The 27,165-nt window shown below is 42.2% G+C and overlaps 1 protein-coding gene across 1 annotated transcript in view; it reads left to right on the top strand.

Moving 5' to 3' along the window:
* Window positions 1-27,165, top strand: part of DOCK2 (dedicator of cytokinesis 2) — a 418,455-nt gene that overhangs the window by 87,463 nt on the left and 303,827 nt on the right. The window contains exon 23 of the mRNA XM_086712812.1: window positions 20,528-20,636. Within this exon, the coding sequence (XP_086568938.1) occupies window positions 20,528-20,636 (109 nt within the window). The remainder of the gene's footprint in view (window positions 1-20,527; window positions 20,637-27,165) is intronic.

A 27,165-nucleotide genomic window follows, 5' to 3' on the forward strand; every position in this document is an offset into this window, starting at 1 on the left:
GATATCTGCTCGCTCACTCCCTCTCCTTTCTCACATCCTCACTCACATGTCTCTTTCCCTACTCTATTGAAAACTGCAACTCCTGCCCCAGCACTTTGGATTCCCCTCCCTGTCACTCTGTTTGTAGTCTTTTTCCCCCTCCCCATAGAGCTAATCACATGTTAACGGACTGTACAGTAATTAAGTATGCTTTTGTTTACTGCCATCTCCCTGCTAGAATGGCAGCTCCCAAGCTCCCGTCTTTGACTAGTTCATACTGTCAAAGCGCTGAGAACAGCACATGGCAGGTACTGACACTCGTTCACTGTGAGATGGGATGCCTTTTCTGTCCCCCTTTCATAGATAAGGAATCTGAGGTTTTGATTCAAACTTAAAAAGGTCACACAGCTAAGAATTAGCAGAGTAAGGCTTCACATTCTACTTCATCTAATTAAGCAAATTTAAGAACCAGAACTTTGTTGGGGGCCATGCAAGTGTAAAGTATGGTTGGCCAGGATGGGGAGCTGTCCTGAGTGACGACAGCTGCTCCTGGAAGGGGGGACTTGCTGGGTATCATCATCAGGGCTGTGGAGAGGCATGAGGATGCTCAAGTTTAGGTGCTGTCATCCCTAAATATGGTAGGATTTCAGTAGGGAAAAAATGACTTGGAGCAGAAGTTGTCAGGAAAGGATTCCTTGCTGTTGTGGCAAAGCTGTCCAGGCAACCATGACTTTACCTTCATATCCTCTCAAGGAATGAAGAAAGAAAAGCTGACATAGGGCCAGGCCAGGTAAGCTCACACTCCTTGAAGGAGTCACTAGACAGGGAAAGAGAAATGTACTCAACGTCCTGATAGGAGCCGTAAGATCTCGGGAGTGTTCCTACTCCCCAGCCCTTCATCTGGGAGCCAGGAAGGATGGCCACGGTGTGCACAGTGCCAGTCGCCTGCACTGGAGCATCCACTCCATCAGCATAGGCGTCAAAGGAGCATGGTGCTTACCTCCAGTGGACACCCTCAGTCTGGCTCAACTCATCCAGGGCCAGACATCATTGCCCGTTCTCTGCTTGCCTTCAGCATCAGGTGATCAGATGTTTTCTGATGCTCTCTTTTGCTTTTTATTTTGCATCTTGCTTTATTCTGTGCATCTTCCCTCTCACGTCCCTGCCTCGCCTTCCCACTAGTTCAGTTTCTTCTTATGTAAATATTATACACTAGTTCACCCTCCTGGTCATGCATATGTTAGGCGGTAAGACTGTCTAAATAAAGCTCAGGCATGCTCAATGTAGCCTGTAGTCAGAGGGAATACATAAGCCTCTGCCTTTTTAAACAAATACGAATTTAACTCGAAGGCACTTGCCAGTGTGATTTGTTTTCATTGTTCATGTATGAATAAATATTTAAATGTAATCATCTGTTTATGCCGAGCCTGGGCTGGAGTGCCCATCACATTGCTATTCCTGTTTCTCCTGCATATAATTTATTTGCATGTTGATGCCATTTATTCCTATGTAAGCCTCTGTTTTCGGTTTTGAATATAATTTAACTTTTTGATGACAGTAATGGTTCAGTAAACTGCACAATTGCAGTTAATGGAATTATTTTATGATAACATTAACTTGGCATCAGATCAGAGTGGAAGAGAAAACTGTCATCAAAGGGATATTGTCAAACAGTTACTTCTCTTTAATTTATTATCTATTTTGTGAGTGGCTACAGTGCTGAGGGGGAGCTAACAGCCTGTTTATTACAAACACGGGGAAGCACTTTGTAAACCATGAAGTAAGTAGCCGTCATTGTAACATGAAATTGTGCATATGCGTGCATCTTAAACAGCCCTCTTTTTCCTTTGCATATAAAAATATTAGCCCACATTCACTGAGCACCTGTTATGTGCTAGGCACTTTAAGTGCTGGGGACTCTGAAATTAATAAGAGAGGCTTCCTTAAGTAGCAGCAGCCCAGTGGGCATGAGTGATATGCATCCCAGCAAGCAAATCCCAGCTCCCTGGCATGAGCAGTGGTCAACGGTATGAGGCAACTAAGGCTCAGGGTGCAGACGGGTTTAAATGACAAACCCCACCTCTGGAGGATCAGTAATTCTCAGAGGAGGTGACACTTTAAACTAAACATTGAAAGGTATTCAAGAAATTAGCCCATGGCGGGTCTGGGGATAAGAATCACGAGTCCCAAGTAGAGGGAATGGCATGTGGAACAGAACTTCTAATTGTTCCTGTTACCTTCAGGATACCACTTATGAAGCTTCTCCTCTGTGCTTGGCCCTGTGTCACTTTTTACTCTGCCTCACTTACTATTCACAGCAACCCTGCAAAGGATAGATATTATGATGTTTATTTCACAGAAGAGGAGCTTGAGGCCCGGAAAGATATAGAAAGGGACTCTAGGTCACACAGCTTGACGTCGGCAGGGAAGGATATGACATGGAATCCTAGGTTCTTTGTGCTGTGCTGTGGCCATGGACAGCACGTTTGTGGGGAAGAGTGGCTGGTGGCAAAGCTGTGCTGGTGGAAGAGTGGGGATGCTGCATCTGGACAGGTAGCTCGACTGGGGACACCTTGAATGCCAGATGGAGTCATCTAATGTCATCCCCCAGGAACAATCATCATTAATGCTGCCCTCCATCTTCAGAGCACAGAGTGAGCACCCCAGTGGGTGCACAGACTCATCTGCTGGGATCAGGTAGAAAGATGAACATTTCTTTATTTTGTTCCAAGAGGGAGAAATTAAACTTTAAGAACAGTTGACTTAGAATAACACTTGGTTATAATTCATGAATAAATAAGCATCTGTTGAGAATCACGCTTTAATTGGTTTCTCATCATGCAGTTTAGAAACCCCTGCTTTTGGCAGTGGGAGCCACTGAAGCTCTAAAGCAGGGGACTTACGTGATTTAGATTCACCTTTTAGAAAGATCACTGAGGAAGAAAGGTGAGTGTGTGGAAGGTGGTGTAGAGGAGGGATGTCAGGAGGTTAATCATGAAGGGGTTGCAGGGATCCAGGCAAGAAGACTTGAGCTAAGGCAGTCACAGTGGGGCTGGAGAAGGGGAGGAAGAAGATACGGGTGTGTGAATGACAGAGTTGCCAACACTTACTGAATGTGTGTGGGAGTGGAGTTGCAGGAAAGGGCCAGATCAGCTTATCTGTGGTTGAACTTTATGGCCTATTTGATTAGACATTGCTCATCAGCATGATGAATACAGGGTAGGAGAAGTTCTGGTGGAAAATGGTGTATTTTGATACATTTTGAGGTGTTTATTGGCATAGCCCGATAGAAATGTACAGCAGGCAGTTAGATACAAATCTGGAGTTCAGGAGAGTGAAGAATAGAAATATAGTTGTGGTAGAAATTGATCCAAAGAGGTATTTGAAGCTATAGCACAAGGTGAGCAATGCTATAAAATTCAGGATGAAACCCAGGAGATTAGCAGGTTGAAGGGATGGAGGAGGGGCCAGTCCTTCCAGGGAAGGCTGATCAGGGACATAGGAAGGGAAACAGGAAGACTGGCATTCCAGGAGTCAGGAAAGAGAGCATTTCAAGGAGGCAGCATCAGCAATATTCACATGCTATAGCAAAGTCATGGGGACCGAAAACTGATCAGAGGCAAGATATTTTTCAGTGAGGAGGTCTTCGGTGAATTAGCCAGCCCTTCCCCAGAGCGTCGCATCTTTCCTAATATCCAGTTGGAGGCCCTAAAGAGGCAGAGGGATCAGGGCTTTGAGGTGTTGTCGATTTCCCATCATCTTCATGTGAATTACCTACACTGTGGATTGTCCTTTGCCCGGGTGTAATGCTGGACTGGCTTCTCCCTGCCGATCCTTCAGAGGCTGAGTAAACCGCTTCTATTGGGTGCCGATCTCTTACTTGGCTCACAGCAAAGTGTAAAACACTGGGCCTGTCTGCTTTCATTGTCCCTTTAAATGGCTTAATTTTGCAGAACAAGACTATCTGTGCTGTAGATAGTTAAGGGAAAAGCCATGGATGACACAAGATATTCATTCGTCCAGGTTGAAGCAGTATTTCCTTTTCTTGTTAACTCCTCCTTAGACATCTAGAAGCCTAGCTTGCTGGCAGAATCCTTGCCTTCGTGCAAAAAATGGCTGTTCCTGTCAAATGCTGCGGCTGACAGTTCCTCAGAGAATGACTTGGGTGAGAGATCAATTTACTGAATAAATATGTAGATTTAGGAAATGTGTTTGCAAATCCCCTGTAACTAAATATGAACATGAAAGATAATAAAAGGTCTGGTTCGCCAGAGGGGTGAGATTCAAGCTGACGTCATTGTCAGGGATGGTGAACCGAATCAGGGTGGCTGGGCACACTTGGTGATCTACTTCAAATGCACCCGAGGCAGTGTCACCTCAAAGTGGAATTTGTTTCCTTAATAGGAAATAATATATTTCTCAGTTGTTGGGCTTGCTGCTAATTGTGTCTTTGGGGTGGATGGAAAATTAAAAAAGGACTTTGTTATGAGGCCCGGATGGTCGCCCGTCCTTCAAGTCTCCAAACTAGCCTCTGTCACTCAGATCTACTCTGCTAATGCAGCTCATTCAGTTCAGTCCAGTTCATTGATTGATTCAATAAATATTTTTGAGTCTTACTATTTGGCCAAGTTTTATGCTAGGACACTGCAGTGAAGAAGACAGATGTAGTTCACCCCTCATTCTGCCCTCATCTAGTACTGAGGGAGATAAAATAAAAAGTAAGGAAATACACCAACTAATTGCAAACCATATTAAACACCAATGAGGGAAATAAGCGAGTAGTTAAGACATGTGGTATAATGTAATGGTGAAGAATCCCGGTAACTAATTATCTACGTGACCTTGGGCAAATGACAGTCTCTGTGCCTTAGTTTCTTTGTCTAATGTTGGGATTACCTCACAGTGTTGAAGAAGTGAAATTCCAACTGACCTGTGAAGGAGGCTAATGAACCAGCCATGCAAGGGATAAAAGGAAGAGTCCTTTATGGAGGGAAAGTCTGAGCATGTATTCTTGAATAAGAAAGAGCTTGAAGTTTCCGAGAAAGTTAAAGAAGACTAGTGTGGCTAGTGAGCAAAGGGGAGAATAGCAGGAAGGTGGACTGGGAGAGAGCAGGAGAGCTTGCCATATGCAGGGTTTATTGCCAGTGTGTAGCCCAGACATTCTGCAAGCATTTCACTGAAAATTCTGGCATGCCAGGTAGTGTGCTGACACTTACATGGTGAGGAGGGCTGGTGTCACACGTCACAAGGATGGATTGGTGGTGGCTGCCTGGACTTGTGTTGAGGAGGACACTGAGGCTGCATTTAGAGGTAGTAGCTGCACAGGGAGCTGTGACCGATTAGTGGTACCTACATTGAGCAGCTCAGTGGGAAGTGATAGATTCATTAATTCCTGTGTTAATTACACAGGCCCTGACAGAAGTGAAGGGCTCTGAGTTCAAAAAGAGTGTACATTGTCCTGCAAGGCACTTGTGTTTTGGATTATAGTAATTCTGTATTTAAAATTTAAAATGTGTGTTTCATATTCCCACTAGCCTCTTTGGTTGCCTCCTGTAAGACACACGTGATAGGAACTGCCCACTCTCTAATTAGATTAGGAACAGACATGGCCTGTGCTCCTCAAATCACTGCAGAGTCCCTTTGGTTTCTCCTGCACTCTCTCAACTTTGCTAAGCATCATTGTCTTATGATCACAACATTTACAATTTTTTGAAGCCATATACGTTTCAGCCACCATGAATTTTTGGTTTGAAATTTTGGACAGTGTTTTTTTTTAAATATATGATTGTAGTCACTTCTCAATTCTCTGTTAATGTATTAGAGATAATGTAAAGACCCATATTACCCAAAGTAGCGGCTAATGTCAAAGTCATTCAGTTTGACCATCAGAGTGTGCTCTGTAGAGACTCATACTCATGCACAGGTGAACTTCTTCTCAGAAGGATGTTCTTCCAAATCACAATTTGCTGGGCTAAGTCATATCATTAATCATCACGTCCTGAGTTTCTATCAGATGGGTATTCTAGGAGGAGAGAAGAGCCACTGGTCTTGAGTACCCTAGGGGCGATAAACAATGAAGAGCTTGACCGTAATCAAATATATTTTGTGAATAAGCCACAGATGATAATGCTATTATGTCAACAATTAAGGATATCCCAAATAGCATGAGCCCGAGTATTTTATTACTGCTGACCTATCTCTTCCAAAACACTTTTTTATCTTTGCATCTATAACACAGAACTCTTTTCATATTCCTCATACTTCTCAGACTCTTTGGAAGTCGTAAAGATTGGCCTGTTCCTTCTTTTACTCAGCTCCCTCTTCCTAGGTGAATGAATTCAAATCCAGTGCTTTAGCTCCCCCTGCTCTGCAGATTTCTGCTATCCGGAAATGCAGCCTGACCTTTCGCTGAGTTCCACATCCGTGTGTCCATTTACCTGCTGTCCTCCTCTTTCATATCTCAAAGGCAAGTCAAAGTTAACATATCCAGAACCAAAGTCATGATGTCCCTCGTCACACTGATCTACGATCCAGCATGCTGCACAAGTCAAAAAAAGATTAAGATTTTCCTGACAACTTATTTTTTGTTTCTTCCCACATAGTCTGCATTTGAGTTTCTACCTTTCCTTCCTAAATGTCTTTCAGATTCATACACATCTTTCCATTTTCACTGCCAACTTCCTAAACAAAGTTCTCATCATCTCACACCTGCATTACTGTGTTACTATAATGGTCTGGCTGCTTCCATATAATCTATTTGCTATGGAGTCTTTCGAATTTCCTAAGTAGACAGTTAAAATATTCTGTCAATATGTAAAGTTCTGTTTCTCCCCTTCTAATCCTAGTTCTTTTTCTCCTTATCTGACTGCATTGGCTAAGATTCTGGGTCAGTGTTAAGTAACAATAGTGACATATATTATGTATTGGTTTAAAAATATTAGATGCCTTGGGGCGCCTGGGTGGCGCAGTCGGTTAAGCGTCCGACTTCAGCCAGGTCACGATCTCGCGGTCCGTGAGTTCGAGCCCCGCGTCGGGCTCTGGGCTGATGGCTCAGAGCCTGGAGCCTGTTTCCGATTCTGTGTCTCCCTCTCTCTCTGCCCCTCCCCCGTTCATGCTCTGTCTCTCTCTGTCCCAAAAATAAATAAACGTTAAAAAAAAAAAAATATTAGATGCCTTGTTATTGGTTTTAGGAAGTCCCTCCGTATTAGTAGTTTGATTACAATATTCACCATAATGCAGTATTAGATTTTATTTGCAATCACTAATGTTTTGAATTTATTTCTACCATCTTAGCTGGGAATCCTCCCCACCATTCTGATTTTTCTATCATTTTTTTTTTTCTTTTTTCTTTCCTCCTTTTAAATTGTTTTTCAGTTTTCTCACTTGCTTTTTTCCCTTTACTAATATGAAAGTTACATTTTTTTACATGTAACTTTTTTACATTATTATTTTTTTAGAGAGACAGTGAGCATGTGTGTGAGCAGGGGAGGGGCAGGAGTAGGGAGAGAGAGAGAGATAGAGAAAGAGAGAGAGGGAGAATCTTAAGTAGTCTCCATGCTCAGCATGGAGCTTGACGTGGGGCTTGATCCCACGATCCTGGGATCATGACCTGAGCTGAAATCAATAGTCAGATGCTCAGCCAACAGAGCCACCCAGATGCCTGTGAAAGTTACATTTTATATTCAATTTTATTAGTGGCTACTTTGGCTACTTAGGTATTCTATCATACGTATTTAACGTAATAAAATCTCAAGTTAATATCTTTACAGTCCCCCTGAATAATAGAAGAATTTTAGAAGATACTGTCACTTCCCTCTTAAATATTACACTAGGATTGTGCAGTATTTTAGTTTGGCTTTCGGATACTCCATAAATTACACATTATTATAATTTTAAACAGTATCTATTTATATGTTTTTTCCAATAAAATTTCATCAACACTTCTGTACTGTACACTAAAAATGGTTAAAATGGTACATTTTATATGTTTTTTAGCACAATTTTAAAAAGGCTGTAACTTCTGTCATCTTTGACCTTCTGTATTTTGTTTTCCTTCTTCTTGAAGTAAATCTTTTATAATTAACCTTAGCAAATTTTATTTGTAAATTCTCTCAATTTTAATTACTCTTATTTTATTCTGAAAGTTGGAAGGAAATTTTCTTGGGTATAGGCTTCTAGCTTTTTTTTTTTTTTTTTTTTTTAGTGTGATCAGCTGCTAAGGTTAACTGTCAGTCTTACTGTTGCTCCTTTATAGGCATTCTGGTCTCTTTTCTGTGGTGGCTTTTAAGATCACTTCCCTGTCTTGTATAGTCTGCACTTCTGCTATGATTTACTTAAGAGTGGGTTTATTTTATACATCTAGAAGTTCATTTTCCTGAATCTGAAGTTTGATTTTTAATACCAATTATAAAAAACTCTCACTCATTATTCTTTTATATTTGTGTTTCCCCCATACATTCTATTACCTTTCTGAAATGTCAACTGAAGTATGTTAGACCTCTTTTTCTCCATGTTTCCATATCTCATATTTTCTATATTTTTTGTTTTTGGGGGTTCATTCTGGGTAATTTCTTTGAACCTGTTTTTTAGCTAACTGATTTCTCTCTTTAGCTATGTCTATTACTCAATTGAACTCACTGAGTTTTGAATTTTAATTATTTAAGTATTTTCGAAGATTCCATTTAGTTCTTATTCAAATATAATTTTTCACTTTTATAGTTTTTATTTCTTGGTCATATTTTAAAGCATCCTTTTTCTATTGTGAAGCATATTAAATATAAGATTTTATATTCTCTGCTGTATAATTGAGTGAGTCTTTGTGGGCCTGATTCCACTGTTTCTGTTTTGGGTGACCATGATTCCTGGACATTTTGTTGTTATTATTATTTTTGAAAGCTAAATGTCTTAAAAAAATTTTTTTTTTTTACATTTATTTAGTTTTGAGAGACAGAGCACAAGTGGGGGAGGGGCAGAGAAAGAAGGAGACAAAGAATTCAAAGCAGGTTCCAGGCTCTGAGCTGTCAGCACAGAGCCCAACACGGGGCTCGAACTCACAAACCGTGAGATCATGACCTGAGCTAAAGTCAGACGCTTAACAGACTCAGCCACCCAGGCGCCCCTTTTAAAGCTAAATTTCTTTAGAACTTTATCAATTGTTATATATTTTTAGTCTTGAAATGAAGTTTTTATTTTGCTCTAAAGAAAACAGGGATGCTAACAAGCAGAAACCTTTTCAAGTTAAAATTTCTGTTTGTGGAACCAAGCAAGGAACATGAGTATGGGAAAACAAAAACAAAAACACGCACAAAACAAAATCCAGGTGAGGACTGATTCATGCTTAAGAAACTCAATGGAGATGTGTTGTCCTTTTCCATCCAGCACCAAGGAGCAGGTAGTTTTCTATTGTTCCCTTTCATGCAATAGATTTTTTTTTTTTTTTTTTTTTTGTGAGAAGGCATAACAGTTTGGGATACCAGCTTTATGCAAGGGTCTCCAACAAGCGGCCCCTCGAATTGATCTCATTCTTTCTATTCCCCAAGCGACCACCTAAATAGAAATTTAAGGACACAAAGGTTGAACAAATGCCTTGGGGGCAGAAGCTGGCTTTATTGCTCTCTAAGTATCCAGATTTTCCCTTTTGCTTTGTGTTTCTCCTCTATGGTTTCTTTACTTTCCTGACGTTTTCCCATTCATTTTGAAAATCCACCTTTAGGGGTGCCTGAGTGGCTCAGGTGGCTAGGCATCTGGCTTTGGCTCAGGTCATGATCTCATGGTTCCTGAGTTCAAGCTGTGCATCGGGCTGTCTGCTGTCAGAACAGAGTCCTCTTTGGATTCTCTGTTCCCCTCTTTCTTTGCCCCTCCCCTGCATGTGCTCTCTCTCTCTCTCACTCTCTCTCTCTCTCTCAAAAATAAACATTTTTTAAAAAGAAAAGATTTAAAAAAAACAAAAGAAAAGAAAATTTGGCTTTGGTAGTCATTTTCCAGGACATTTTTATCCACCACACTACTCAGAAATGGAAACCTTTAAACTTACTGCAGTTAGAATGATCTTCCCCAGTTCAAATCTGATCTGGGTGTTCCTCTTCCTGAAGTCTTCTAATTTCTTCTCATTGCTTTGAGGATGAAGACAAAACTTCACGTGGCCTGTGAGGGTCTATGGGTCTTGCTCCTGCTACCCACCTGTCTCCTTTCACCAGACTTAACCCAGATTTCCTCCACCCCAGATTCAGGGGTCTTCATTCAGTCACTCTCACCCACGTGACTCCCTTCTGCTACAGGACCTGTATGCTTGCTTTCCTGGGAGTGGAATGCCCTTTCCTCTTCTTCCCCTCCAGTTTTCTCTTACTGTCTCCTCCCGGTCACCTAAGATTCCCAAACTAAGTCAAATCTCTTCAGATACATTGCCCATGTATTTTGTCTTTCACATATGATCTCAAAAAGACATGTGTATTTGTTGAGCTCCTACTATTTTCCAATCACTGTGCTATCAAGGCATTTATACCAGAAATAAAGATTGACACCCAAATACATACCACAGTGGCTGTTCTAACTAAGTCACAGGTCATCTCAGCATCTGAAAATCTAGAGATGGTAAATGGCTTTTTGCGACATGGTGTCTCTCGACATTGTTCCCGAATTTCCCTTAGGGTTCACAGCTTCTGAAAGACCTTTCACTTAGCATCTGTTCTTACTTATATTCAGCACTGACACATTACACACCTGTTTCATGCATGCTGGGCCCCAACATTGTTCCTCTTTTTAAGCCTTTGAGTTGATAATGAATGTTTCTATCTAGTTGAAATATTTGTCTAGTGGTAGAAGTTTCGTATGCATTGGCGATCAAGTGTTTATCCGAGATATATTTATCAAGTAGCCAGTAGGCCACTGTGCTTGACACTAGAAATATGACAATGAATTGGATGGACTCAAGCCTGGTCTTCATGGGACTTTATAGCCTAGCTGGGAAAGGAGTCATTAAGCAGATAGTCTTGTGGGTGCATGTGAAGTTAAGGGGAAGTGAGGTGCCCTAAAAGCATGGGATAAGAAGGTCAGATCTCTCATGAGGTCAAGGTGATATCCTGGAGGGAGTGCCATCTAAGCTGTGACCTGAATGATGAGTAGGAGGTGGCAGGTGAAGAGGATGAGAGTGTAATTGGTGAAAATAAAGCTGGAAGGAGGTACCCAACATAGTAGGGAGCTTGACTCAATTGAGTTATGGAAAGGCCAAGGTGGCTGGAATTCAGTGACAGATGGATAGTGTAGCAGGAGATCACCTTGAGAGATAGGAAGGGGTAGATCTCAAAGTCCTTGAAGGTCAGGGCATGGCATCTGGACATTATCCTGAGGAAAACAGGGAGCTAGTATAAGATTTTGGACAGACAATGGTATGATCACTTTTGTTTTTAAAATGCTCCCTCTGGCCATTTTGTAGAAATGGATTGAAACGGGGGGTACAACTGAAGGAAGGTAGGTGGGTTCAGAAACTGCTACAGGTGAAAAGTGATGGGGACCCCAATGAAGCTGGTGATAAAGACAATGGAGGGTAGCAAATGGCTTTGGTGACTGCAATTAACAATACCATGTTATATATCTGAAAGTTGTTAAGAAAGTAGATCTAGAATGTTCTTACCACACACACACACACACACACACACACACACACACACGCACACACACACACACACAAACACATACACATACACACATACCCACAAAATTGTAATTATTTTTTTTTTCAACGTTTATTTATTTTTGGGACAGAGAGAGACAGAGCATGAATGGGGGAGGGGCAGAAAGAGAGGGAGACACAGAATCGGAAACAGGCTCCAGGCTCCGAGCCATCAGCCCAGAGCCTGACGCGGGGCTCGAACTCACGGACCGCGAGATCGTGACCTGGCTGAAGTCGGACGCTTAACCGACTGCGCCACCCAGGCGCCCCACAAAATTGTAATTATATGAGGTGATAGATGTGTCACCTATAATTGTGGCAATCATTTCTCAATAAATATATGTAGCGGGGCTACAAAAGATTGTTGTAGAAAGGAGCTGGAAGGCAAGAAACATTCACTCAAAGGAAGAGTAGATATCTCTTCTGAAAATTAAATATAATATTTACTTGTTTAAAAATTATTTAACATAAAAGTGTGTAAGGAGACTGTTGACATACACAATCTTTTTTCTGAGAGATAACAATATTATCAACTTATGTATAGATTTCCAGATTTTTACTAAGGGTGTGTATGTGTGTAATCATTCTGAAACTTAATTTTTTCTGCTATCACTTAAGATATTATGGACACTTCCTAGGTCATTAAAAAACTGAAGGAAGAAATGGTCAGAGAAGCAGCCAAAACCTAATTTCTTTTTGGTACCCAAACTTTTAGACCAACTTGGCCTAAAGAGAAAATGCTGGAAGGCCTCTGCAGATTATTAGTTTCTCTTTCAATTAAATGATGCAACCTATATTTTTCTCTATATGTCTTGGAAACATGGAAGGGGGGGTGCAGTGGGAGGGAGAGTGTGCGCGTGTGTGCGCGCGCGCGTGTGTGTGTGTGTGTGTGTGTGTGCATTGCTATTTCTGTTTAGGAGCATTGTTTTGGGAACACTCAATTTCTAATTATATTGAGGGGAAAAACCCTGAAGATTATTTTTCATGCTAATAGAGAAATTTACTTAAGTGCAGAATTATGCAACTTAGTTCTTCTTGCCAAATTACATAAAGGCTGCAGCTCCTCTCAGTAGAATGAAGGATGGCTGGGGCACCCATCATACTCTATTCATAACTTAGAGTCCTTTTCAAGGCTTTTGCCTGCATCTTATTACCTACTTACTATTAATTTATTGCACAGGGTTGCCATATTTTAAAGTAAAGTGAGTATTTTGGATGGATTGTTTTCTTTCATTCCTTCTGTATTGTTAACTTTTATTTTTTTATTTAGGCTGTTTACGCTTCCACCTGAGGCGGTTTTTCTTCAGTGATTGCATTAATTTTTGTGTGTTCATCCTAGACATTTTTCAAAACAGGATTCTCCACATGTTGAGTTTGTCTTTTGTTCTCTCATCTGCAAATCATTCTTCCCTGGGGTGATTTATAAGAGGAAGACTGTTTACTGAAACTTCTTTACAGTTTGCCCTAAGGGGTGATCCCTCCTCAAATGTCAGACTTCGGAAAAAATAACAGCTCAAGGAGAAATAGTTTTGTCATTGACAAAAGGATTGGCACCACGAACTTGTCTGAGCCCTGTCTCTCCACTGTTTCATGCATTAAATGAAGTCTGCATGGAGTTCTCTCTGGCGGCCAGGCTACTTGGCAATCCACATAGGCAACATTGTAGTTACACTAGCCTTTCCTTGCATATTTTCTTTCAGATGTGGCTCTACTCTTTCTCTTTTAAGGGAATAATGCCTTATGTTTCAAAGTTGTTACCCTTCAAAAGAGAATTTCTCTGGCCACTGTTGAGCTGGACACCTCACTCTAGACTCATTGGACCAAAATTCCTTGTCTTAATCTGCAATTTTGGATTCATCTTGGGTCTGTAGACCTTGGTGATAGGGGAAGGGGTCGGGGTGGTGACAAGGACCACGCAGAGCAGAGGTGAATCAGGAGGGGAGCCTTCTCATTCATGAATCCTTTTCCAGCCTCCTTGCTTTGACTTAAATGTGCCTGCTGAGTGCACTCAAGTGTTTCTTTCTGTAAGTAGGATCAATAAATGCAAGGATGATTTTCAGACAGACTCAGCCACTGGCTTCACTACAATTATTCTGCATCCCAGGTTGGAGTAGGGTGTGTGTGTGTGTGTGTGTGTGTGTGTGTGTGTGTGTGTGTGTGAAAGAGAGAGAGGAGAGGGAGAGGTGGGTGGAGAGAATGAGAGTGAGGGGAGAGAGAGAGAGAAGGAGAGAGAGAGAGGAGATAGTGAGGCAGAGAGGCAGGTAGGTTTGGTCATAGAATGTTGTGATTTTTCCAACTAATCAATCACTCTTCTGAAACCCCGAATGGCTTAATGGTTCTTTTTGTAAAATCACTAATTTACACCTACTCTAATAGAGCGAATTATTGGCTCAAGGATAGGAAAACCAGCCAAGTCACCTTGGATTTAGAGCTTGAACAGAAAAAGGTTAGAGCCAGCCGCTTAGCTTCCCTGGACAGTCCTGTAACATCACTCCCTGGGCAAATGATGCTTTTGTACTCACTCTGACTTGTTCCAGTTCCTGGCAATTGGCTCTTACTTTGCTCTATTCTCTGGAAGCAGAATTGCCTAGTGGTTAAGAGTGAAATTTGGAGCCAGACACACTCGGGCTTAAATTCTGACTCTGCCTTTTACAAGTTGGGTGACCTTGTGCAGTTAGCGTAGTGCCAGGTACATAGCAAGTGCTTAGTAAGTAGCAGCTAGTAATAGTAGTCGTCGTCTTAGTAGTAAAGGTAATAGAAATAAGGCTGCATAGCTGAGGATGACTATCAGTACTATCTAGTTCAGGCACTACTAGAACTAACTGATTCATAAGACATTTCTGTACAGCTGCATTGAAGGTGTTTGAAGTTCATTCATTTGATACTTTCTCATTAGTTGATGCCTTTGTTTGTAACTCATTTTTGATGGTCCAGGCCTATTGCTAGTTAGACCGAGATAGCCTTGGCTCTGGCAGTGTGGAGCTTATACTCTAATGGAGAAAACAGACAAGTAGTGATGGTTAAGAATGAAGTATTCCCACAGCGAGGGCTCAGATGCCGTCAGAGTCTGATTTCACATTGTGTGGAGTGCATGCCATTCATCTAAGGAAATTCACTGAATAAGTGGCCTCCCTCCTGTAGTATTCCTCCAGTGACTGGCCTCATATCTGGGAGTATACAAGTATCTTGACTTGTGTGGCACAGTAGCAGAATGGTGTAACACAGCCTTATTGTTGAGTAATTTTGCTTCTTTCCATGTAAGATCACAGAGACATTTAAAATACATTTTTCATTTTAAAAACCTTTCAATTAATCTGGACTTGCTCCCAGGCACTTGTGAAATGAGTCGGGTATGTGTCTTGCCAAGAGCAAATTTAGGCAAAGATTTGACCAGGTGAGGAAGACCATGGAAACCTGGGCCCAGGTCTAATCCTACAGGGCACTGATGGGACTGCTGGGGAGGAGGGAAGGAGAGGCAGATAGGCCTTGGGGATGGCCAGGGAAGGGGGCTGCTGAGGGCAGAGAGGTGCCCCCAGGTAGGCCATAACTCTGGTCAGTGTCCACCAGAGCCCTTGTTCCCTCCTCTGCCCGTCCATTCCCCTGGGTCAGGCCTCTTTAATTTCTTTGCCTTTTCTCGGATGTAAAATGTAAATAATAATAGTCTGTACCAAATGAGCTTATCCATGTGAAGAATTTAGCACAGTGCCTGACCCTTAGGACACACTCAATAATAATGTTAAACTTTTATTGTCCAATGTTTCTACTATGTAGCAATACATAATTTACCTGCCGGCCTGGCTTGTGATTTCTCGGAGGGTGGGGGGGTGGATGGGGACTGGCTCTTACTTATGTTTATTTCCACTGCAGTGCCTGGCACGCAGTAGGTGCTCAATAAATTATCTTAGTCTTTATGAAGATGCTGATTTTTTTTGTTAATGCTTAGGAAGCAAAAGTGGGTGGATCTGTAAGAAAATGCTAACAATGCTAGCATTTATTTAGTGTTTACTATATGCTAGGAACCGTGCTAATTCCTTTGCATGTATTATTTGATTGTAGGACCACCTTATGGGGCTAATATCCTTTACTAATGAGAAAATTGAGGCTTAGAGAGGTTAAGAAACTTAGCCAAAGTCACCCAACTGGTAAGTGTCAGAGCAGAGTTTGGAACCCACACAGTCTTACCTAAATTTCTATCTTGCCTTAAAGAGGCAGGGAAGAAATCAGGAGGGTGCCTGTGAATGTGTCTCAGAGGAGATGGAAGTGGCTAAGGCTTAGGAAATGAAATGGGGCTGGTGTGCCAGGAAACCCTCCGCCCCTGGATTCCAAAGTGAATCTTCCTGCTGCCTTTCCAAGCCTGGGGATTCCTTGGTTAGATTCTGCACCCCCCCCCCCCCCCCCGGGCTGCTGGCCTGAGGTTGGCATCTCCATTTTAGGCTGAGACTTTATGTACCTGCTGGAAGAGGTGGTGCAAAGCATCGTACACACCATATGGGGCCCCATTTGCATTTAGCGAGTGCTCAGCTGTGCACAGTGTCTCCTTAATGAATCACATGCAAGCAGAGCATCGCTATATTTATCCAAGCCCTGGGAGCCCAGTGCTTGCCGTGGTTAGGCTCACATGCCCCAGAACAGTGCCTTGCAGGTTGTTCCAGTTTCCTTGTGGTCAGGGCCTTCGGGCCCTTCAGTAATTCCTTCCCTGGCATGATCAGCTGCTTTCAGAAGCATCTTTCTGGGCCTTCTGAAGCCAAAAAAAAATGTTTCCCTCCTGAAGCTATAACAGAGACCAAGTGCTAAAAAAGGACCTTGAAACTACATCTGCCGTGCCCTTGACTTCAAGGCCATGCTTAAAGCCTTGCAGATAGATGAGGCTTTTTTTTTTCTTTTCCAGCTTCTCAGGAGAGGCCCCACGTTGCTGAAGGCCCTCCATCATCAATTTATTTCTTCCGTGTAATCTAAACCCTTGTGTATTTTATTTGCCTTGGTCACTCCTTCCTGGATATATTCCTTTTATTTATGTATGCTCAGATCAGAGTTTCCCAGTGTGATCACCTCTGTGCTTGGGAACCAACAACAGTAAGAATAGTAGCTGATATTTACTTAACACTTATTAGGTGCCAGCTATAATATTAAACACTTGAAAGGCATCATCTCATTGTTTCTCACCTCAAAATAATCCTTTGAGTGAGCATTCTATCTCCCATCTTGCCAGTAAGGAAGGAGAAGATTCTAAGGCCACATAGCCATTATATGGAGAAGTCTGGCTAGATAGCAAAGCCCTTTGCACTAAGTAGCCGTGTGGGTCACTTCTTCTCATCTTCAGTCATTTTCCTCCAACTCTTTTTCCTATTTCTACCAAGTAAAACTCTAGGCTTAACAATTCACACACACACACACATACACACACACGATTGGTAAATAAGACTGCAACAATTTTACTTAATGATGTAGTCACTGTTAAAGGCAAGCCATTTCCCCATAGAATTTTTTTTTTAATCTTTGATGAAACTTAGGTAGGTGTAGAATATTTTTTCTTCTCTGGACCAGAGTGTGGTGTTTAGGTGCTGAACTTGTGACATGAATAACAGGGAGCAGCTTGGATTCCCACTGAGGCAGATGCCCCTGATCTTGGCCTCGTGGGATCTGTTATCTGCTCTCCTGGGTTAGATTCTCAGAGTGCAGAAGGAGAAGAACGCTGAGTTCTGGTTCAAGCTATACCACTGCCACAGTGTGACCTGGAGCAAATCAGATTTTTCTTGGTGGTAGAAATTAAATTCAGGTTCTTACAAAGTTTAAGGTTGGGTACATAGTCCTCACTTGGTCTCATGGCCTGAATGTCTCTTTTCTTTCCCACCTCAGTCAAATGACTTTTAAAAGATGGCAGTGAAGCCAAGTCACTTGCTCACTTTGGCTCTCCCGTTTCTTCTTTTGTACAATGGGAAGCACGGACTAGGGGCTCACTGGCCTTCCCCTCAGCTCTTGTTTCAGAATTCCAGAGGGCAGCAGCAAGAAACCAGTCTCACCCTGTAGAGTTCTGACCAGACAGGGTTGCAACAAATCCAACCAGAGCTAGTCTAAGAAAAAAAGGAATTTATTAGAAGGATATTTGTGCAGCTCAGACAATCCAAAAAGAGTTAAAACAAAACAAGCAAATAAAAAAACAATAGAGAGGTTGGGAACCAGGACAGCCTTAGGGATCTCTTCATCAGGAGTTCAGGAGCATTCCCCTGGAGTGCTGCCATTAGGATGATTCCCAACAAAGCCCATTTTTATGTTTCTGTGTTAAAAATAAAACAAAACAAATTCCAGAGAGAGCACTACCGAGAGACCATTCAGTTATAGAAGGTGGGGGTGGGCAGGGTCAACCAGTAGAAAAAGCTGCTGGAGGCCACTCTTATAGGCTCACAGGTGGTTCCCAAGAAGATGACCTGGTAGGAAACCCAACTGTCTCCAGCCCCATGCAAATAGGCTAATAAGTATGCCTTTCAGAGAAAGTCCATCTGTATATAAATAATGACAACTCCACCATGGGGAGTCATGTCTGAGAGTTAAATGTAGGTCAGAAACACTATAGACCATAATATGGATTGTGAGATTGTTTATTAGACATTTTAAGGCAGCTCTGGCTAGTGGAAAGAGAAACAGATTTCCAGGCAAAAGCCTTGGGGGATGGACCATTCATTAGCTTAGCTTTGGACAAAAAGTAAAACCACCACTTGAATTAGGATCTTGCCCTCCTTCTCTACCAGATCTGGTCCCATAGTTTGTACTTTGATGGGATTTGGGCAAGTTTCAATCTCTTGAGAGTTTTCTGTGTCCTTATCTCTGAAGCAGGAATGACAGTAATAGTCCTAAAATTAACAACAAGACAACAGCTAACATTCGCTGGCACAAGGCATATGCCTAGCACTTCACACATGAGCTGGTCTCCTCACAGTCTTTGGACACAGTGCTGTTATGGCCTACGTTTTGTAGATGAGAAACCAGGGCTTGAGGGAATGAAGAGGGGCAGTCAAGCATAGAGCAAACTGTTGTCCAAACTGATTGAGACAGTGGGCCCAAGAGCTGGATGGCCAAGTGTGAACTCTGACTCTAACACTCCCAGGCATGGAGTCCTTGGGCATATTGCTTGAGTTTCATCGATCTGTAAAATGGGGATAATGATAGGGCCCACGTCATGGTATGGTTAGGAGGGTAAATGATTTAATATGTATGCAGCCAGTGTCTGGGGCAGAGTAGTGCACAGTAATGTTTGCTATTATTGATAAAGGTCTTTAGTACAGGGCAAGGTGGAGATTGTAAACCCAGAGCCGACTGAATCTAAAACATATACTCTATGGCAGACATCTCTGTGCTAGTAGGACAAGAAGATTCAGGAGTGAGTAGTTTAAAGAAGAGGAGGGAGAGGGAGAGAGCTGCTTCAGGACTCCTGGCTCCTCTCACGGCCTTGGCTCTATGACCTTGAACTAGATACCCAGAAAGTCAGTAGCAATTTCCAGGTCCTTATAATTGATTGGAACATTCAGTACTGGATTTCCCTTAAGCTTCTTACTTCAGGAGGGCTTTAGGGAGCTGTTAGTTAGGAAAAAAAGAAGAGAGGCAGAGAGTGACTAACACACACACACACACACACACACACACACACACACACACACAGCGAGAGAGAGAGAGAGAGAGAGAGAGAGAGCGCGCGAGAGGGAGATGGGGTCAGACAGAAAAGCAGAGATAAACATAGTGACCCAGAGAGACAGAAAGTAAATAATACTCACAAGCAGAGAAGCAGACACATGCTTAAAAACAGAGGAAAAAAATAGAAGATAAGCAGAAAGAAAAGAGGTAAAGGGATGGGTGAGAATTTAGCGGAGACAGCAGCACTTGATGGACCACCCTTCCTGTGGTTGATGGAGCAAACAAACCCATTAAGTGTGTCAGCACTTTATCTAAGGAAAGCACCTTTCCCACAGCCACAGCGACTGGTGTCTGACTGTGTAGGGCAGTGACAGGAGATGCTCTTTATCTGAACTGGAGACAAGAGCACTCTCCTCTGTATTTCATGCAGGACGCCACAGATCAGGCTGCAGATTTTTCACGGTTGACGATAAAGCTTTGTCTGGAGAGGCCTTGGGCTGAACAACACTCCAGGGCTAGACCAAGAGGGCCATAAGCTGCAGGAGCCTGGAGACTGATTTTATATGAAGGGATGGTTTCTATGAAAAGTTACATGTGTATATTGGTGTGGGCCTTGAAAATCTCTGCAAGAATAACTGTCCAAATGTTAACAATCCCTAATCTTCAGGTAGGATCTCACTTTATAAGCAATGCATTTCTATTATGTTTGCATTTTTACGATAACAATGTAGGGCCTTTGTAATCAGAGGAATAAGAGGTTTCCACTAGTGATACGCACACTCCTGAAATTAGAGGGCCAGAGAAATAGTGGCCCCTGACATGGAACAGTCACGTGTGTATTTATCTGACAACCAGGCAATGGCTAAGTGGAAGGGCGGTATACTTGAAAATATTTCTCCTTGATGCTTCCCAGACACTTTGGGGATTACCCTGGGGACCACAGTCTCCCTTCTGATTCTTGCAGAGGGTGAAATTATTAATGTCCCCTCAGCTTGGACGAGTTTCATTCCCTTGAAGTTTTTCAGGGTTTAAAAAACAGATGGGAGTCACGGGGAGGGTATCTGTTCTGGGTGTGGACAGAGGTTTTCCCAGGAGTGAATTATGCATGCAAAGCCTGCTGACTCAGCACCCTCACGCTGAAGTCCCTGTCTCCCACCCCTCTCTCTTAATTTCAAATGAAGTTTGTGGCTGGCATACACTTTCACAGATATTGCCTGCAGGCTTGAGAAATGACCCAGATGTGTCTTCTTTCAGGCTTTATGAAGGCAAAGAACAGATGGAGTTTGAAGAATCCATGAGACGGCTCTTTGAATCCATCAACAACCTGATGAAAAGTCAGTATAAAACAACCATCCTTTTGCAGGTTGGTTTACACTACAAAAAAAAAATCTCTTTTCCCTTGGTCATCTGGTAAATAACAGCATGCTGAGATAATGTCTACTTTTGCTTGCGCGTGTAGCCCTGTGTTAACTGAAGGCCTGGGCTGGCCACATGGCACAAGGATCATGGACACCAAAGGGCTCCTCAGGGCGGGAGAAAGTGTATTTATTGTCTGTTGCTGTGAAAATAACAGTGCCTCTTTTTTTTTTTTTTAATAATTCTGAAGATTTTGCTACCTGGAAGGTAATAGGTTGACCTTGATCCATTTGTAATGGGGACAGGTGGCAGTCTCTGAAATTCCTCTACTTTTGTTTCTCAGCTCCATAAGCTCAGATCCCCTTTGTGGGTTAGAGTCTCCTCAATAAATAGGAGACACTTTGGGGAGAGAGGTCCTCTAATTGATGGTTCCACAAACTCTGTAAATATTTTTTTTAATGTTTTTTTTTTTTTAATTTTTGAGAGAGAGAGAGAGAGAGCGAGAGTACAGGGAGGGATGGAGAGAGACAGAGACAGAATCTGAAGCTGGCTCTAGGCTCTGAGCTGACAACACAGAGCCCAACACGGGGCTTGAACCCAAGAGCCATGAGATCATGACCTGAGCTGAAGTTGGATGCTTAACCAACTGAGCCACCCAGGTGCCCCCAAACTCTGTAAATCTTTGAGAAACCTTGAGACCTACCCCTAAGTTTGAGAAAGAGTTTAGCAGCAGAGAAGCTGAATGAAGAGGCTGTTTCAAGGAGACTTCATAACTTTCACAAAATTGACTCATAAGTGCTCAGGAGGGGCTGCCTCATGTCATATGAATAAGAAGCAAACACATTTGTCTGAACCAGTGAGTTAATATAGATGACTTCTTCTCCTACTTTTAATCAGAGTTATCCTTTTGGTTGCTAATATAAATATCTGCTATGACTCTGACTGGGATCACCCAGCCTCTGGCTAGAACGAATGAGGTACTAGTGTCCAGCTAGAATGCAGATGAGGAGTCAGAGGCAAACATCTGTCTAGGGAGTATCCACTGCTAATGCACGGGTTCCAAACTTTGCACATTTGAATGTCTTGGAGATCTTTAAATTATTTTTTAATATTTGTTTATTTGTTTATTTATTTATTTATTTATTTATTTGAGAGAGATTGCTTGAATGGAGGAGGGGCAGAGGGGGGGGGGAGAGAATCCCAAGCAAGCTCCATGCTGACATACAGAGCCTGACATGGGGCTTGAACTCATGAAACAGTGAGATATCGTGACCTGAGCTGAAACCAAGAGTCGGATGCTTAACTGACTGAGCCACCCAGGAGTCTTGGGGATCTTTAATAAATTCTGATGCCTAGTCACCACCACCAGACAATCTAATTTAATCAGTATGGAGTGTGACCAGGGCAAATGGGAGTTTAAAAAAAAAAAAAAAGTTCAGGAATCACTCTGCTAATGGCTTCTTTTGATTGAACAGATGTTAGGGAACTCTGTGTGTGTGTGTGTGTGTGTGTGTGTGTGTGTGTGTGCGCGCACGCATGCATGCATGCACACACATGTGCGTGTGTGTATAGTGGGAAGCTTTGTCTAGTCTAGTTCACCAATGTATCCTTAGTACCTGAACAGTCCTAGTACATAGTTGATGCTTAATAAATACCTGTTGAATGAATGACTCCTGGGATAAGTGTGAAAATCTCAATGTCATAGATGTGGAAACTGAAGCTCAGAGTCGATACCACTTCCTCAGGCTCCATGGTAGTCAGGGGTATGGCTGGTGTTCAGATCTCCTCCTGCCTGGCTCTGAAGACCATGCTCTGAGCTGCTCCATTACACTGTTCTTTACGCTATACCTTTAGCACCTACTGAGGATATGACTGGAGATGAGTCTTAGAGTTTTTACCTTCCCTTTCCTTTTGCTGTTTTTTTTTTTTAAGTCTTCCCTCATGATTTTTCAAACCTCCGTCATTTTACAAAAAAGAGGATAACAAGAGCAGGGGACAGCATAAAGAAATGTGATAAGAACTGGAGCCTGTCACCCCGCCTATAACATATTGGAAGCAGCCGAGCTCCCAGTGGGAGGCCACACAGTGTTAGGATGTTTCCTGAGGGCTGGATTTGACTGGTTGCAATAAGAGAGGCTATAGCATCGAGTCAGGGTAGACATAGCTCTAAGGAAGCTAAAGTATGAGGAAGCAGAAGTGATGGACAAATGAAGGAAGCCAGTTGTTTGGGGAGAGAAAGGAGCAGATGCCCCAGAGAGTAGAGGTGCCAGGAAAGAGACAGACCACTGGCCTTGAGAAAGACACAGGGAGTCAGCTATCATGGAGCCACTCCTAATGTCAGCACCTATTTTCCAGTGATGAACTACGTGTATCTTGGGGGAAGGAACAAAGAGGAGACAGAAAGAAAGGAGGAGAAAGAAAGGAAGCTACAAAGCAAAGAGGAACCAGCGAGTATCTATGGCACTGAGGAGACGTGGGTCAACAAGAGTGTTCCTGCTCAGCTGTATGACTTTATGCTGGTCATTTAACCTCTCACTGTCTGTTTCCTCATCTGTAAGACTTCACTGTGTGAGGATCAAAAAACACCAGCTATGAAAGAGCAGATTATAAAATCCTATGCAAATGCAAGGAACTAATGTGATTATTATGGTCTGGGCATAAGTCTTTTTATCTAAGTTCTTACTGTCTGGGAAGTTATGTTAGAAATGCCTTATTTGGGGCACCTAGGTGGCTCAGTCTATTAAGTGTCCAACTCTTGATTTTGGCTCAGATCTCATCTCATGGTTTGTGAGATTGAGCCCTGCATAGGGCTCTGCATTGACAGCTCCTCTCTCTCTGCCTCTCCCCAACAAGTGCACAATGCTCTTTCTCTTTCTGTCTCTCAAAATAAATAAACACTAAAAACACTAAAAAAAAAAAAAAAAAGCCTTATTTCCCCCAGGATTTGGGCCAGGTTTTGCTGGTTTCTCCTCATGGGTTTCCACCCCAGAGCCATCAAAACGGGCTTCATCTCTTTTTTAATTTGCTCTAAGGGTCAAATATAGCTTCCAGGATTTACATAAAATCAATGACAATTTCTAACGTATTTCTATGGCTATTGAAAAGTTATCAAAGAAGTATGTAGCCATATATAAATATGGAAGGCAGTAACCTTTGAAGATTTAATGCTGTTTTAGGATGTGAAGTGTGGGCTAATGAGGGGAGAGGGGTCAAGTTTACTTAATGTTAACAAACTCCATATAAAGAATCTTCTTGGACTTTGACATTTGCCACAGGAGAAAGAGTTTTGGATTTCATGCCAGAGAGACCTGGGTGGAATTTCGGGCCTCTGTTTATTCTTTTATAAAATGGAAGGCCTAATGTCTAATTTAGAGGAAACGTTAAGAGGATTAAATAAAGAAATATATATAAAGCAAGAAATATAGAGCCTATTACACATTTCAATTTAAATGGATTGTTTTTAGCCATTTATACCTCACCATAAAATAGAAGATTTTGGAGCATTTTCCTGGAGTGGAAGGGGATATTTATATTCCTCACCTTGTCATATGAAGCTGAACAGTTTTAGGACATTTGGTTATTCAGCTAGATCAAGAAACATAGATATAAATTTCAGGGAGAATAAACCCACATGAACTGGCTCTATAGGAAAGAAAGAAATGACAAATAGTACAAGGATGGCTGGAGTCCTGATTCCAAGCCTGCATGGGGTATGGTGGGAAAGAGTTCTGTGATCGATTAGTAGTGGCTTCCATAAATTTTGAGTGAGAGGGTAGAGTGAGAATGCCAAGGAGTACCATTCCTGGTTCCAACTTTACACTTCCAGACAAATAGCAGCTTATGGTGGAAGCCGTCATTCAAGTCCGCTTTAATTTAGCATAGAGCAGGTCTGGTTCAATCTCAGCTTTGTCCGTTGTGGGTTCTGGGACCTAATCAAGTTATTTCTCATTTCTAAGACTCATCTGGCTTTTGTGAATTGCTTCCTGTAGTTTTCCTTATTGTTCAGAGTTGGCATGGCAGCAGCTAACCCTAAACTATGGAGAATTTAAAACCAGCCATTCAAAGAAGGTAGAAGATCATTAAAAATACCTTTCTTTGGTGGAGTACCTACCATGTGCGAGGCATGAAGCTGGGCTCTTCACATACAGTGTTTTTCATCCTGCCAGAGATCTGCAAGGAATCACTGTCTTTGGTGTCCACGGGAGGCTCATAAAGTTAAATAATTCATCCCAAATTATACCTATCCATAGTGGTGGAGCTAGGATTTGAATCTTCCCAGGTCTCTTGATTCCAAAATTAATGTTTTCTCTACCACAAGGCATGGATTAGGATGGGAGTTTCCACATATTTTCTTTTTTTTTTTAATATTTATTTTTGAGAGAGACAGAGAGAAACAGAGCATGAGCAGGGGAGGTGCAGAGAGAGAGAGAGAGGGAGGCACATAATCTGAAGCAGGCTCCAGGCTCTGAGCTGTTACAAGAAGAGCCCAATGCAGGGCTCGAACCCCTGGACCACGAGATCATGACTTGAGCCAAAGTCGGGTGCTTAACTGACTGAGCCACCCAGGCACTGCTCCATGTGTTTTCAGTAACAGGCCATAAGCTTACAAGTCCCTATGTGTGCCAGCCTTGTGAGCACTGTCGATAAAACTGATGGTAGGTGGAGAGGATCAAAATCAGACACTAGTGAATTGGATATAGCTTAACTACGAGGAAAGGACATTTGTTGACATTATGTAGACCCATTTGTTCCATTCTCCTTCAGGTCCAGGATTCATCATAATGCTCCAATTTGATGGTGCAAGTGAAAATAAATGAACAGCTCATATTGAATGGTACTCTCCCGTGGCAACTATGATTGTCATGCATACTAATAATGCCACTAGAGTGTCCAAAAGGGTAGGGTAGCTCTGTCTTCTGTATCCCCAGTATCTGAACCAGCAGCTGCCACTTAGTAGGTACTCGAATATTCTTTTGGCTAAATGAATGAAAGAATGAATACAAGCTTCCACTGTTTTGTATTTTCACATTTATTATGTATCACATACTAAGCTGAGAGCTTTACATATATTGTTAGCTCATTTGATTTTTATAACAACATCCTTAGTAGGCAAATACTCTTCTTATCTCTACTTTACAGATGAGGAAATGGAGTCTTAGTGAGGTTGAATAACTTAACCACAACTAAGAAGGGGCAGGTCTGGGATTTGAATCCAGACTGTGTAAGTTCAGAGTTTGAGTTCCTAATCACCACCAAACAAAGCATAGTTTCATGAAAGACCCAAGTCTTCCTGCAAAATGCCAAGGAGATAAGCAGTAAGTGACAGTAAACAATAGTAAAGATGGATAGATGTTTGGTCCACAGACATGAAGGCAAGCTAATTAAGAATACATTTTTCTTTCCTCTCTTTTCATTGTTTATTAGTGTAAAATGTTCAAATGCCTGAACTAAGGGAAGAAAGTGGTCCATTCTTGTGAAGTGGCCTACAGCTGTAGGCTAAATTCCCAAAGTAGGAGAAACAAGACTTATTATTTAACTTGTCCCTTCCCAATTGTATACCCCATACTTACGCGTAATATTTGAGGACAATGGATTCAGTGGTGGGGAGGATGAAATTTTGTTCCAGTGAGGCTGTTGTAGTAATATGGATAACTAATATTTAATCTTCACATCGGCTTCTAAATTAGGTAACTTTATTCCTCCATTCTCCTGATGAGGAAACTAGAACACAGAGTTAACTTCCCCAAGGCCACACAGATAAAAGTGGTCCACAGGGACTTGACTCAGACAATCTCACTCTTCAGCCAGCCATTTGTAAACACTGAACTCCCCTGTTCCCACCAAGCTTTGGGGGCCAGCATAATGTTGCATCATGGAAAGCATGGAGACTCATGTATTCTGGAATGTGTTGGTCCCTATTTCCTTCTCTTTCCCTGAAATATTGGTGAGGAGGCTGACTGTCCTGAGAGAGCTGCATGTACTTTCCTTAGGGACAGCTCTGCATCTCTAGGGAAGCTGTCTTCTTGTGGTCATGCTGTGGTGAATTTCTGTGACATTGTCCAGTTTCCATGGACCTTAACCATCCATCGCTTGGCAGAAATTATAGGACTGAATATTGGTGGGTTGGAAATACTGTCTGTGTTCTTGAGTGAGGAAGAGGTCCAGTGCTCTCGTATGATCTTGCATCACTGCAAGGTGTGCTCTTTTTAGCTAAAATTCTGTCTACTGGCATCGGTGCAGTTCAATCTTCCTCCATTTGGAAGAAACACTCAAAAAGAAAATCCACATTGATTTTGAGGGAGTGTAGCTCTTTGGTTTTGATTTTTGTTGTTATTTTTAAATACTTGCTGTTTCCTAGCAGCCCAGGATTATCAATTCTAGAGAAGTCCATCTGGATAATAATCATCTCAAGTGACCTCCCATGACTTCTCTCTGGGTCAGTGAAACCACTACTGTTTGGTTTGGACCTGGCTGTCTTCTCGAGGCTGATACTAGCCTTTGATAGCCTTTGAGAGGGGTCCAGAGTTCGTGACTAA

Source organism: Puma concolor, chromosome A1 (genome assembly GCF_028749965.1).
Source record: "Puma concolor isolate L17-30 chromosome A1, mPumCon1.1.hap2, whole genome shotgun sequence".
Lineage (NCBI taxonomy): Eukaryota > Metazoa > Chordata > Mammalia > Carnivora > Felidae > Puma > Puma concolor.